Raw genomic sequence first — 13989 nt, 5'->3', positions numbered from 1 at the left:
AGCAAGAAAGAAAAGCTGATTCACCAAATTCACAACACTTACCCATCCTTCCATCCAAAAAGACAGGAAGGAATAGAAGAACCTTTCCCCTCTCACAACTCTAGTAGTGCCTCCCCTCTCCCTCCCTAGCTACCTTATTTAAATCTTCTAAAAGGAGTGTAGCTAGTAGTGCACTTTAAATATAAAGTCATATAAAGTTATAACTATTCAAATATCTTCAAAATTTGTATTATATCAGTTTAGTAGACATGCTCTAACGTTCACACATCTAATTGAGTCTTCTGCTCATATTAGTTGTTATTTAAGTTCATTTTTAAATTTTTTTATTGGTAAATAAAATGTAACTTTTGCTATAAATTAAATTATAATGCGATTTTTGCTTGATCTTGTAAGGAGATTTGTCTTTTCCTAATCTAAACTTTCTATGGAAAATGTTAAAACATGTTTTAATTCCTTTATAAATGAATATTTTTTGTTTGATTTTTTAATATTTTTTTATATTAAATCTTGATATATCAAAACTTTTATCGCAAGTTAAATGATGAAGTCATATTTTATGAATAAATCTTTTCAATATAATTAATAGTTTATATGATATTATATTATCATTTAATTAATGATAAAGACTAAAAATAAAAATTTTGATATATCAGAATTTAATGTAACAAAAATTAATTATTTATGAAAGATTTCAAACATATTTAATTTAAACCAACAAAAAAAATTACATATTCAATCTCACTATATTTTACACTATCCATTCATCATAAATCATTATTTATATAACTCCTTTAAAGGATTTTTGAAGTAACTTATTCCTCTTCTCTCTCTATATCTTTATTTTATTACAATAAATATTTCAATAATGTTTTTATAATTTTGCTTTTTTTCTTCTTCTTTAAAGTGTATGTATATCTGTTTTTTTTTTTTTTTTAGAGGAATCGAATCCCTTAAGCTCTATTTAAACTTGCTGCAGACACCTATGACCTCTCTCTATCTTTCTTCTCTTCACTTACTGCCTTTGTGGTCCATGCATTTTCCCAACCGAGTGAGACCCATATAAACACAGATAAAGATTGGAGAGCTGAAGTTGAAGGCTTGGGAAGAGAGACAAGAAAACAAAGCCAGACATGGAGGGGAATTATGGGAGCACAAGACGTTATGTTCCCCGAGCAGATTCTTCCTTGAGCTTCCTTTACAACTACAACTACACCCCTTATCCAGGTATTTTTATTATTTATTTTATTTTTATCAAAACACTATCTACTCTTGTTCTTAAGCATTGATCCTTTTCCTAGAATGTCATCTAGTTACATTTTTTCTTATTCTTTTTCGTTTTCTTTATTCCTCTTAGTTTATTGTTTATCCGAAAATATAAGGTTGACTTGACGATGGTTGTGAAGGGAACTTAAAAGTGAAGGAGAAAAGGAAGAAAGAGAGGTTGCTGAATTCAAATTTCTTTTATTAATATATTTAACAAAACTAAAAACTAAAAACTAACCCGTTTGAAATGCACTTAACTTCTAGAATGCAATTTAGTAATTCCTTCACGTTTGGACTGCTTTCAGAGTCCATTTTTGTAAATTTTTGCAAATCCCAAGCTATTGCCCCACCATAATTATTGCTTTTTCTTGAAGAAGTGATACAAAGTAGGTTTTCTTGTTAAAGCAAGCAAATTTGGAAACCCCATCTGACATTTTAGCTTGGTCAACATTTAAAATTAATGCATAGTCCATTTAAGAAAATTAAAACTCTTCACTGAACCCTCTCTACGTGTTAATTAAGGAATGGAAGTGAAGCAACAAACACTGGCTGGCACAAGTTCATCCATGGAAAAAATGAACTGCGGGAACCAGGAGAAGAAGAAGCGATTAACAAGTGACCAGTTAGATTCGTTGGAGAATAGTTTTCAGAAGGAGATCAAGTTAGATCCTGATAGGAAGATGAAGCTTTCCAAGGAGTTAGGGCTTCAACCTCGCCAAATTGCTGTTTGGTTCCAAAATAGGCGTGCAAGGTGGAAGAACAAGCAACTTGAGCACTTGTACGATTCGCTTAAACAGGAATTTGATGTCATATCCAAGGAAAAACAGAAGCTCGGGGAAGAGGTAGGTTAAATATATACGATAGTGTCATACTATATATATAGACACTCATGTATCTCATACTGTCTATCATTACCTATTATTGTCCTCCATCTTTCTTTTATCACATCATATGGCTAATATTTATATTTCTTTGTCTTCTCTTTCCTTTTTACTTTTTGTTCTAAGTGTCATTTGGTGTTGTCCATGGATGATTTTCTTATGCAAGATGTATATCAATCCTCAATTTTGAACATGCGAATGAGTATAACACTATTTGTCACTTTTGTCGGTTATCTTTTTTTCATATCATATTATCAATTATATCAATATATATATGTATATATATTTTTACTTTCTTGCTCAATATAGACACTAATTAATGTTTTGTTGATACCTATTGGGGTGTCTACACACAAACAGGGAAGTGATAGATTTGACGGATGATTAGTGCATGTACGTATTTGGATAACACACAACAACTAATTTTACTCCCATAAAATCAAGGTGATATTATAAAAAAGTTGAAACAATTATTTATTGTTTTATTAATTGATTATTTCTCACCATGAAATTAATCCAAACATACTAGGTAGATGATATAATATGACAAGAAGAAAGAAATATAAAAAGAAATGATGAACGTGATGAGTGGAATGAGTAGTTCACTTGATGTCCAAAAATGGGACTTTTGTATGTATATTTACACACACTTATCTCTCTCCAGGTCTTGCAAGTTACACACATAAACACACTTAATTTGCCTTAATTTTTTTATATGTATGTTTTTGGTTTAAAAATCCACAACACTGTTTTATTTTTCCTTGTGTAGACTTAATGATTGATGCTTTGGTGAACTATATATGAAGTAGACATTCATTCTTGCAAACAATATATGTGTAGGTAATGAAGTTGAAGACTATGCTGAGAGAGCAAGCTTCTAGAACCCAACAACAAGTGTCAACAGGATACACAGAAATCTCTGGGGATCAAGAAACAGTGGAAAGCACGTCAGAGGCACTGCGTTGCTCCAAACGCGGAACACTGCACCAGCAGCAGCAGAATAATAATAATATTGGAGAAGGAAACTGTTCCTTCACTTTGGAAGATCATTACAACACAGTGCCAGTACCCTATTGGCCTGGGGTCCCTTATTATCATCCCTAATGAATTAATGGATATTATTATTGTGTTAGTGTGTTTGAACAATAATAATTAATGTGAGTGAGCTTAGTTTGTGAGTTAATTAATTAACTTAATTTTGATATTGGTAACGTATGAACTGAAGAGTAGTAGATGAATGGAAAATATTTCCATAGGAACTGATATTAGGATCAAAGCGATCGAGCAGACCTCTGCATGTTGGTTGGTAGTGTAATTATTGCTAAAAATTATATAGCTGTGTCCCAGAAAGATCACATCACTTTATTAGTTGCTTCCAAATTGCATGAAGTCTTTAAATGTTACGTACTGTTATTATATATATAATATAATATAATCCTTCTTTATTAGTAAAACTTCTCCTCTTCGTATATACAATAATTTTAACGTTTTTAATTAATGGACCTTACGTCGTGAAGTGTCTAGGTATATTCAAGGAAATTCTTTTGCTTTTTGGGCTGAGAATAGGACTCTATTATTGTTTTTTTTTTTTTTTTGGTACGCAATGGATCCAGACTATACATTAAGTGATTAAAAATTTAAAACAGTTGAGAATTGATTTGAATAATGAAGATATCTTTAGGATTGTGTTTGATTTTTTTAGGATATATTAAACCTAGCTATAATGTTGGTTCAAAATCGATAAGGAAGAAATTACGAAATACAAAATTACGTGCATCGGTCGTTACTGTGATTCACTAGAGAGAACAATTTCATAATTAACCAAAGGATGCAGATCAAGATACATTAAAAGCATCCTAGGTTCTTCCCTTCCTATGTCTGAGATAAACAACAACTGTATTACTCGAATTCGGCAAAAAGAATAACAAAAAAGATTCATTTTTTGATCTATTTTTCCAAACCCTTGAGGCTTGATCCCATTTCTCTCTTAATTTTTTTTGCAGTTATCTTTTTTTTTTTTCCACTCTGCTACAGATTTAGCAAGGAGAAGAAGAAAAGAAAAGAAAAACTCTTGAAACTTTTTTTCTCTATCTCCCACGGGTCCTAATGAAAAAGAAAATGATTCCGTAAAGATTGACCAAGTCCATAAACAAAAGCAAAAGGACAAAGGACCAAAAAAAGAACAAGCCCAAAAATAGAATGCCCCTGCGTGACTGGATTATGAATTTACTTGGCTTGGTTAAAAACATCAAGATTATTAAGTTTCATGTATATGAATTGTTTTTACATATGATTGTTCAATAATCCTTCCTTTCAGTTATATTACTTTTCCATAAAATTTAATAATAAGAAAATAAATAAATTTAATTGAACAATTTTTATTATAATATAACTTTTACTTACAATTTGGATGTTGTAGATAAAGTTAATGATTTTTACCTACTTTTACATACAAATTGATAACCGTTATAATAGGACTCCTCAAAGTTGAGATAAGGAAAAATGTTGGTATATAAATGTCAATTATACTTCTACCCATGAATTATTAATTTATAGTGACATAATTTTTTGGTAACTAGAAGTCAATTTTGTTGTAGTGTTTCCTCAGCTAAATTTGTAGCTTATTTTATACTACCCAGCACAATAATAAAAGAGTATTAGAATATGTTGCTTAACATTTTTCTTTTAAATTTCTTTCTAGTATCTTTCTTTCAAATCTAAGCTAGGTATAAATGATCAAATATATATGTTATCCAGTTTTTTTTTTTTGGCATTTCATAATAGATTATAAAAGGTTCTTTAATTGGTATCTATGCTTTACATGAATATTAATATTTTTAATAATTAATATTTAATGCCAGCATCTTATTTTATTAAAAATAAAAAAAATCAATGTATGTAGATTTTAATTTAAAAATTAATAAGTCTCATAATTACAGTAATACTAATCGCTAAATACAAATTAAGAAGAATCAATACACTCACAAAAAAGGTAAGTTAAAAAAAGATAAAATTTCCAAGTTATTAAAATTATGATAAATACTAATTAGTACCTTACTGTCTGTAATATTTTTTAAGTTTTTTTTAATGATTTTTATAATTTTTTTTAATTCTTAAACCAAAAATATCCTTAGTATACTCATTAACAAGATTCTGAAATTATTACAATTAACAAAGACATTGTTTAGAAGTAATAATAAAGAGATGGCCGGTGATCTAGTTTTACCAAACCAAATCAGGATCAATGATTGATTAGATTTGCTGAGGACTATTAGCTTCATGATTGAATATTTGATATTCATTTTTTACTGTTCAAAATAAATGAATCAACTAAGTCATAAATCACATTAGACCATTAACATCAAATCACAACAAACAAAAGAAAAAGGTGATTAGTTAAATGTCATGCTTTTTCTGGCTGGACCAATTCTAACTAAAAGTATTTTTCAGTATAAAATAAATGACATTAGCCCAATCACTAAGACATAAATCACATTAGCCCAATCACTTTGTACCCAATTAAATCTCCACAAAAGTATTTTTCAGTTTTCCATGTGAATGATAACCCCCCTCATGCCATTCTAAAAAACATTGGTGCCATTATCTCTTATCTCTTATCTCTTATATATATATATATATATATATATATATATATATATATATAATACTAAATCATATCATACACCTTATGATACGTACTCCACTTAAACACTCATCATTACCGGACGATGTTTACTTGTAACTTCAGCACCAAAGTTTACTTTAGAGGACGTTAACGTCTTTTGACTTCGTCTTTACATGATAAAATTTGACATCAACCGATTTAATTTGGTTAAGCATAAGAGAAATACCAACATTCATTTTACATTAAACTTAATTAAAAAGTATGAATTTCTTGTTTTGAATCTTCAAATCACCACTAAAAAAATATATTTAAGCATTATCATGTCTGAAATTATGTGAGTGATTATTTATAGAATTCTACATATAAAAAACTTGTATGCATGAAATACCGGAACAAATTCAAGGGATATATATATATATATATATATATATATATATATATATATATACTCAAGTTTAATCTTTGGACTAATCCTTAGAAAAATTAAGTCTTCCATTGTTTGACAGTGTGTAAAACGCCTTGCAGTTTTCTTGAGAAAACGGAGGGCTGTGATTTGAATGCAACAGTAGACTATACAGGAAGTGTGTTAAAATAAATCTTTAGGGAAAAAACTTGCAAAGTTGATAATAATATTTATAGAGTTTATTTTTTGTGTATTGTTAATATTATTACTTAATTAGAAATTAACTTAAAAACATTTTGTAAGTAATTACTATAAAAGTAACAATTTTATTATAAATAATTAGATGAAAGAATGATTTTTTTATACTGTTAATCTATATTGATTAAATTCTATTCAATTAGATATTAATTTAATTAAAAAATATATTTATGATTTAAAACTTTTTTACATGATCATCTAATAATAAATGATCATATGAGACTCTTAATTTTTGTAATAATTACATTAAAAATGATATTTAAAATGATTTCTAGGTTTTTTTACTGGTAAAATGATTTCTATTTAGTTGATTAGTCAATACGATAATACACAAAAAATTACTTATAGTATAATCTTAAAGTTGTGTTTATTTAAAGGTATCAAAACTTAGTTAACAAAAAACATAAACTTAAAAATATTACATTTATAAAATTTATTACAAGCTTAGGAAAAAAAATCTCAAATATTATTAATTCTAAAAAATATAAAGAATTTATATTTGTCTCACTTCATGTTCTTATAATGAAAAATAAATATCTTTCATTCTCATAAAAATAAAAATTATTTTCTAGAATAAACTACCTATCCCTAATTATTTATTTTAATTTTTTTACTTTAAATAAATTTGAAAATTTTCCCTAAAATTACTGATCAACCAAACTTATTTATGCATGAAAACAATATTTCTAAATATTTTTCTTCTAAAAATGCAATATCACCATATCATCATATCATATCTTAAAAGAAAAGCACCCAATAAAGACTTTACATAAAAATCCAAGCAATGACAATAAATAAAAGTGAAGAGGAAAGTAATAATTTATTTGAAATATATCTTTATACTAGAGAGTGGTAGGCACATGAGAAGGGAAGGAGTGTACTATCATGTTGTTGTGGAATGGATGAAGATGACACCTCACTGAATTAAATTAACCGGGAAGCCAAGCCAACTGAAACTAACTCATTTCCCATTTCTTTCTTTCTTTCTATCAAACACAGTGCGTGCGTGTTTTCTTTCTCCTAATTGTATAAAATGGGGGACAAGCACCAGCAGCACCACCAAGACGACAGCAGCGATTTCACCTCCGAGGACGAAGGCACCGAAGATTACCGCCGCGGCGGCTACCACGCCGTCCGAATCGGCGACGCCTTCAGCGCCGGTCGCTACGTCGTTCAGAGTAAACTCGGCTGGGGCCATTTCTCCACTGTCTGGCTCGCTTGGGACACCAAACATTCTGTCTCTTCTTCTCTCTCTCTCTCTCTCTCTTAAGCCTTTTGTTTCGATCTCCCCCCCCCCCCCCCCTAATTCGTTGTTTTAGGTTTATTCTTGAAATGTTTTTTTGAGTTCAGTTACGTGTTAGTCTGAATAATATCTAGACAGAGTACGGGAAACTATTGGCATTTAGCAACGGTTCACGCTAATTTAGGAACAATTTTTGTTTTTCGAATTTTGTTGACTTGTTTTGTTTCTTTTAGTCTGATTAATTTATAATCTAGAGATAATTCAAGAGATTATTGGCATTTAACAATGGTTTGACACCAAACTAGGAGCAGTTTTTGTTTTTCTGATTTTGTTGACTTGTTTTGATTTTGTTTCAGTTTGATTAGTTTGTAATCTAGAGACAATTCAAGAGATTATTGGCATTTAGCAATGGTTTGACACTAAACTAGGAGCATTTTTTTTTCTTTCTGATTTTGTTGACTTGTTTTAGTTTGTTTAATTTCTAATCTAGAGACAATACAAGAGATTATTGGCATTTAGCGATGGCTTGACACTAAACTAGGAGCAGTTTTTGATTTTCGATTTTTGTTGACTTGTTTTGTTTGTGTTTTTTTTTTTTTTTTTGTGTGTGTGTGGAGATCTGCAGAGATACGTGGCTTTGAAAGTTCAGAAGAGTGCTCAGCACTACACTGAGGCAGCTATGGATGAGATAACAATTTTGCAGCAGATTGCGGAGGGAGATCCTGATGATAAGAAGTGTGTGGTGAAGCTTTTGGACCATTTCAAGCATTCTGGTCCCAATGGACAGCATGTTTGCATGGTGTTTGAGTACCTTGGGGACAATCTTTTGACTCTTATTAAGTACTCGGATTATCGGGGGTTGCCTATTGCCATGGTTAAGGAGATTTGCTTTCATATTCTGGCTGGATTGGATTACTTGCACCAGCAGCTTTCTATCATACATACTGACTTGAAGCCCGAAAACATCTTGCTCTTGTCGACAATTGATCCGTCTAAGGATCCTAGGAAGTCTGGGGCGCCACTTATTCTTCCTAATAGTAAAGATAAGATGGCGATGGAGTCAGCAGGGATGAAAGATACGAAAATGTTGAATGGGGATTTGGTTAAGAATCATAAGAAAAAGATTAAGAGAAAAGCTAAGCAAGCAGCCCATGGATGTGTTGAGAAGGAAGCTTCTGAAGGAGTTGAGGGTAATGCTGAAACCTCTGGGGCTGTGGAGTCATCTCCCAATGCGAGTTCTGCGAGAGAACAGACTTCTAGTTCTGCAGGAACTAGTCAGTTATCGGATGCTGATGGAACAAAGTTGAAAGAGCAGGGTAACAAAAGAGGAAGCCGCTCTATGAGACAGAAGCTGCTGGCATCGGTTGATCTCAAGTGCAAGTTGGTGGACTTTGGTAATGCCTGCTGGACATATAAACAGTTTACAAATGATATCCAGACAAGACAGTATCGGTGCCCGGAGGTGATCCTTGGGTCAAAATATTCTACATCTGCAGATCTTTGGTCCTTTGCTTGCATTTGTTTTGAGCTTGCAACTGGAGATGTATTATTTGATCCTCACAGTGGTGACAACTTTGATAGGGATGAGGTATGTGTATTTTGTTTAATTATTTATATGCTCTACCTGATCATTCTAATTCCTGAAGTGAAAATTTTAGGTTCTGTGGTCCTTGATTTTGCAAAGAGAAGGTTGGAATTTAATTAAATATATAAATGATGACATATTCAATAGTATATTTGACTCCATCCTTACCAGTTATGGGAAACGAACCTATGTTTTTTTGGTTAGCATATCCCCCCTTTCCCCCAAAAAAAGTAAGAAAAAGGATTTATTGTGATGTTTAGACTAAAACTTAGGGTGTTTGAAAACTACTGACTCGATAAAAGATATGTTGTAGCCCATATGGTAAGGTACATTTGGTGAAGGCTGAATCAGATCTTTGAATTCCGGCATTGATCATGAAATGGGCTGCAGGAACAATGTGCACTATCCAAGTAGATGATTTTCATGGCTACTCTATTTTTGGCTTAAGTATGTTTTTGGTCTATGTAAATATGGTTAAATTTGTTTTTGGCCCTCCATTTATTTTTATTGTATTTGATCCTCATAAATTTGAAAATGGTCCTCTTCACCAATTAGTGGCGATGTGACATGCATTTAGTCATACTATGTTAGCGAAGTAAGTTGCCAGTTTTTTGGAAAGGACTACCTATGAAGGTGCTAACTGGAAAGGTTAAGTTAAGCATTGCAGTGTGCAGCCATCAGAACATCGGCTCTTAGTGGGTTGAGATTGCACATTGACTAGACATGACCAATGTTGATAAGAACCTTAGGAGACCCACACCACAAAAAGCTAGTTGTTGTAGTTAAAAATCCACCACCACAATCTGCCATGGCCACTTTTTAACAGCACTGACTCTGGTTACTTATGGTTTTCCCATAGAATTAGGGTGATGAAAGTTGATAGGTAAAATGAATGTGAATTTTTGTGATCTGATGCACCTGTGATATCCTATTACTTTATTGATACTTGATAGTGATATTATGGCTCTAATGTTCTGTAGAAAAAAGTACTACTAGGATGGGCATTAAGAAATAATATTTCCATGAACTGAATTTAAAGTGGATATCTAGTGACATGGAATGAACAGTTGTATGATGAAATGTAGGGGATAATCTTAATTGAAGGTGGGATAAAGTAGAAAAATCTAATATAGACTATAGACTATATGCATAACAGAATGCAATTGAACACATGGAGAGAGAAGTGAGAGAAATTGAAAAATAAAAAGGGGGATGGAGAATTATCCAGGTAAAAGATTAGGGTGATACGTTAGCAAGAAAAAAGTACTTTGTAGAACAATATAATATAATTTCTTATATGAAATTGAAAAATAAAGAGTTAATGCCTAGTTTCTTATAATTTCTTAAGCATAATGTGGCCGGACCCTAGCTAGCATTATGGGTTGAATTGGTGTTGCAGAAAGTTAAATTTTCTTCAGCTGTGTTAACTTGAAAGTCCTTCCATTTCCTAAATTCCCAATAAAAGATATTTCTTATTGAGAGGTGTAACACATCTCTAATACTGTAATTATGCATTAGTTATTCTATTTATTTGTTTCATATTTTGAAATTATATAGATTAATATGCAGTATAAAACAAATAAATAGAATAATTAATGCATAATTACGGTATTAGAGATATGGGTGTTACAAGAGGCCCTCTGAAAATCCAAATTTCAGAGCTCCCTCTAAAGTGAAATTCACTTGTAATGTAGCACTAAATAGTATTAAGGCTCATAATTTTTTGTGGGTTCTAGACCTAACAAGATTTTATTTCTTGATTCTTGATAGATGTTTAAAGTGTTGTTCAAATTCAGAGACAGCTGCTGGTTTAGTTGTGCAGCAACTTAGTCCAGCAGGCAATTGTAAATGGAGTTGGCCTATGGTGTGTTTAATGAATTTTGGGTTAGGTTTGCTTGGATAATTTGGAGCAGTTCTTTATTGAGTTCGAATGTTTGGCAGAAGCAAGAAGGTTAAAGTCTTATGGCTATTTGTTTTGTATGCTGTCATCTGATTCCTTCAACTGGTGTGGAATGTGGGATAGCTTTGAAATCTCTGCTTAAGGAGAAAGTCAAGGTTGTTTATCCACACATTCTTAAAGTGGAAAGAGCTGATAAGAAACATGTTAAGCTGAAGTGTCTCAGACAAGATGCCGAAATGTATCTTCCCAAGTTCTTGTGAACAATGTAACCATTAATTTCATAATTTAATTGGATTTGCAAGTCACCCTTTGAGAGAGTGAATGAAAATGGTGCATTTTGGAAATCAATCTATGATGGATAACATTGAGTCGTGAACCTTATGATCCACATGTTTGAAAATCAACCTCAAGATGTGTATTGTGAGTTTTTCACAATCATGCTTGGTCATAATCTGTCCAAACCAGGAAATTGTGTGCTCTGCTAGTTGACCTCGTGAACTTGGGCATTAGGTAAATTTAAATCTAGGAGGTCAGATTCCTTTATAAAAGCATTGAAGCCCCTCATAGTAGGAGTTACCTCATCACCTATTAATTTTTCATTATGAAATTTCAAAGCATTGAAATAATCCCCTGCAGATGAGCACACAAGCAATATACAAAACTCAGCTCCTTTCAAAGAAGAGAGCTTGGCCCGAGCATTGTGTGATCTTAACCTGTACATAGTAAACCACTAACCACTGATGTCCCCTTCCCAATTATATGAAGATGGACTGCATCTGGGACATGGAGGGAGCCAGTCTTTTTAGATACCCTAGTGATTGGTTTTAGATGAAGGAAAAATCTGTCATGAACCAACTATTTTGAAAACTTAAGCTGTTAGGTGAAGACACATGAATGCTTTTATTTTATTTTATTTTTTATGTTAAATCTCTAACATACCCCAAATGTAAAAGATATTTGTGCTCAAAGCATGGACAATTCATGAACATACTTATCTTGTGCTGAAATTCAACTTTTTATTGAAAGAATGAGGATAACAGGGATTATTGAACTATAGACTACATTGGTCATAGAGATTTTGACACCATGTCATGAACATACTATTCCACAAACTTAAGTGGTTATTTAAAGACTCATGATTGGTTTTATATTACATCTCTAACATAACATGTCCCACACACAAGAGCTCTTTGTTCCTGAAGCATGGACAATACATGAGAACACTTGTGCTGAAATTCAACATTTTGTTGGAAGAATGAGGGTTAGAAGGATTAAACTTTAGATCTTATGGTCATAGGCCATGAGTACGATGTTGTGAACATACTATTGAAATAACTTAAGTTGTTAGGTGAATGACACGAATGATTTTATATTACATCTCTAACTTGTGATATAGGCTTTTGTACCACCAGCAAGGAATAGAGCTTAGCTTTGTGGGTTGTGGCACCATAGTCCAAAGTAAACCACCAACATCCCTTTTCTACAATATCAAGACAGACTGAAGTTTATTCCATTTTGAGTTTTAGCCTGCCTAATGATTATTATACAAAAATTCCATAAAAAGAAAAGATTATTAGGCAAATTGGTTGATTCAGGCAGATCGTGTTCCTGTCTGTGAAATGGTTTGGTTTGTGTGCTGTTTACATATGCAACTTACTGGATTTGCTTATTCATTCCAAGGCCTGCATAATAATTTGCTTTGCTTGGGAGTGACTTCTTCATTCTTTTTGTTATGTTAGCTTTATTTTCAGTGCTGACATTTTGAAATAATTTTACTTGTATTTGCGCTTCAGTTTTGATGTTAATGTCTGATGTAAGTGCTTATAAAAAAAATGTCTGATGTAAGTGTGTTCATTTTTAATATATCTCAGGACCACTTAGCATTAATGATGGAACTTCTTGGAATGATGCCACGTAAGGTAACAGTACTGTTCTTTCCATTTCTTGGGTCTTTATGGTTCATTTGTTCATGATTAACTTGAGGCTGCGGATTATAATTCTCAGATAGCACTAGGTGGCCGTTATTCCCGTGATTTCTTTAATAGATATGGTGACTTAAGGCACATTCGACGGTTGCGATTCTGGCCCTTGAATAAAGTCCTCTTGGAGAAGTATGACTTGAGTGAGAAAGATGCAAATGATATGACAGACTTTTTGGTTCCTATCCTTGACTTTGTTCCTGAGAAGCGGCCAACAGCTGGTCAGTGCCTTCTCCATCCATGGATGAATGCTGGTCCTCGCCTTTTGGAGCCATCTGTGCCTTCTAATCACAACCCTGCTGCTGAAACTTCCGTTTCGGATCAGAAGAGAAAGGACAAAGATGAGAGGGAGGCCATGGAGACAGGAATGGGGAATATTGTTATCAATTCAGATTTTAAACCACTAATGCATTCTCCATCAAAGAAAGTCTTCCAAGGCAGAAGCCAGAAGTAGTTCATCTGGCAAGGGCTCTTTCCCGTGCGACTGTTTCCATGTTCTTAGCGTGCCCCTGCATCATTTCCCTCATTCATTGATGTCCATGGGAATTGTTTTGGGGGCATGTTCATTTAGCCTTGGATTGGGTAGGACTTGTTTGAAGCCGGGTGCTCGCTAAATCCTTTCAAGTCTTCCACATTGCATCTTCAAAAAGAAGTTGGGATACTCCGAGAGCTCTCACTACTAAGAATACCGTTATGATATACTCTGTGCCTTGTTTCTCATGCTTACGATAGGTCAAAGATGCCTTTGTCAATTGGTACCGTTGACTTGTTTGTGAACAGTGTTCATTATCATGTACTCTTATGCTGAATGATATTCTTGATATGAAAACATTATAAACATGTTTCAAGTCA

General features: G+C 32.5%; 2 protein-coding genes across 3 annotated transcripts; both read left to right on the top strand.

Annotated features, from left to right (window-relative positions):
- Positions 1-943: 943 nt before the first annotated feature.
- Positions 944-3613, top strand: LOC100794565 (putative homeobox-leucine zipper protein ATHB-51). The gene is made up of 3 exons (XM_003535217.5): positions 944-1224; positions 1786-2105; positions 2985-3613. The coding sequence occupies exons 1-3, from the start codon at positions 1131-1133 to the stop codon at positions 3246-3248; spliced, it is 678 nt and encodes a 225-aa protein (XP_003535265.1). The 5' UTR covers positions 944-1130; the 3' UTR covers positions 3249-3613.
- Positions 3614-7261: 3648 nt separating this feature from the next.
- On the top strand, positions 7262-13989 carry LOC100803070 (serine/threonine-protein kinase spk-1). Of its 2 annotated transcripts, XM_026124045.2 has the most exons (5): positions 7281-7667; positions 8299-9261; positions 13030-13077; positions 13163-13631; positions 13699-13989. In XM_026124045.2, exons 1-4 carry the CDS (start codon positions 7464-7466, stop codon positions 13589-13591), a joined length of 1644 nt encoding a protein of 547 aa, XP_025979830.1. In that variant the 5' UTR covers positions 7281-7463; the 3' UTR covers positions 13592-13631; positions 13699-13989. The 2 variants fall into 2 exon arrangements, with proteins under 2 accessions (XP_040861600.1, XP_025979830.1); XM_041005666.1 differs by having other exon boundaries at positions 7262-7667; positions 13163-13989.

This window comes from Glycine max, chromosome 10 (assembly GCF_000004515.6).
Source record: "Glycine max cultivar Williams 82 chromosome 10, Glycine_max_v4.0, whole genome shotgun sequence".
Classification (NCBI taxonomy): Eukaryota; Viridiplantae; Streptophyta; class Magnoliopsida; order Fabales; family Fabaceae; genus Glycine; species Glycine max.
This window is presented reverse-complemented; position numbering and strand designations above follow the sequence as displayed.

Excerpts from the sequence above, each read along its gene's own strand:
- LOC100794565 (XM_003535217.5), top strand. The coding sequence starts at position 1,131 with ATGGAGGGGAATTATGGGAGCACAAGACGTTATGTTCCCCGAGCAGAT. Across the intron at positions 1,225-1,785 it reads CAACTACACCCCTTATCCAG|GAATGGAAGTGAAGCAACAA; the intron begins GTATTTTTATTA and ends GTGTTAATTAAG. Across the intron at positions 2,106-2,984 it reads AACAGAAGCTCGGGGAAGAG|GTAATGAAGTTGAAGACTAT; the intron begins GTAGGTTAAATA and ends ATATATGTGTAG.
- LOC100803070 (XM_041005666.1), top strand. The coding sequence starts at position 7,464 with ATGGGGGACAAGCACCAGCAGCACCACCAAGACGACAGCAGCGATTTC. Across the intron at positions 9,262-13,029 it reads ACAACTTTGATAGGGATGAG|GACCACTTAGCATTAATGAT; the intron begins GTATGTGTATTT and ends AATATATCTCAG. Across the intron at positions 13,078-13,162 it reads TTGGAATGATGCCACGTAAG|ATAGCACTAGGTGGCCGTTA; the intron begins GTAACAGTACTG and ends TATAATTCTCAG.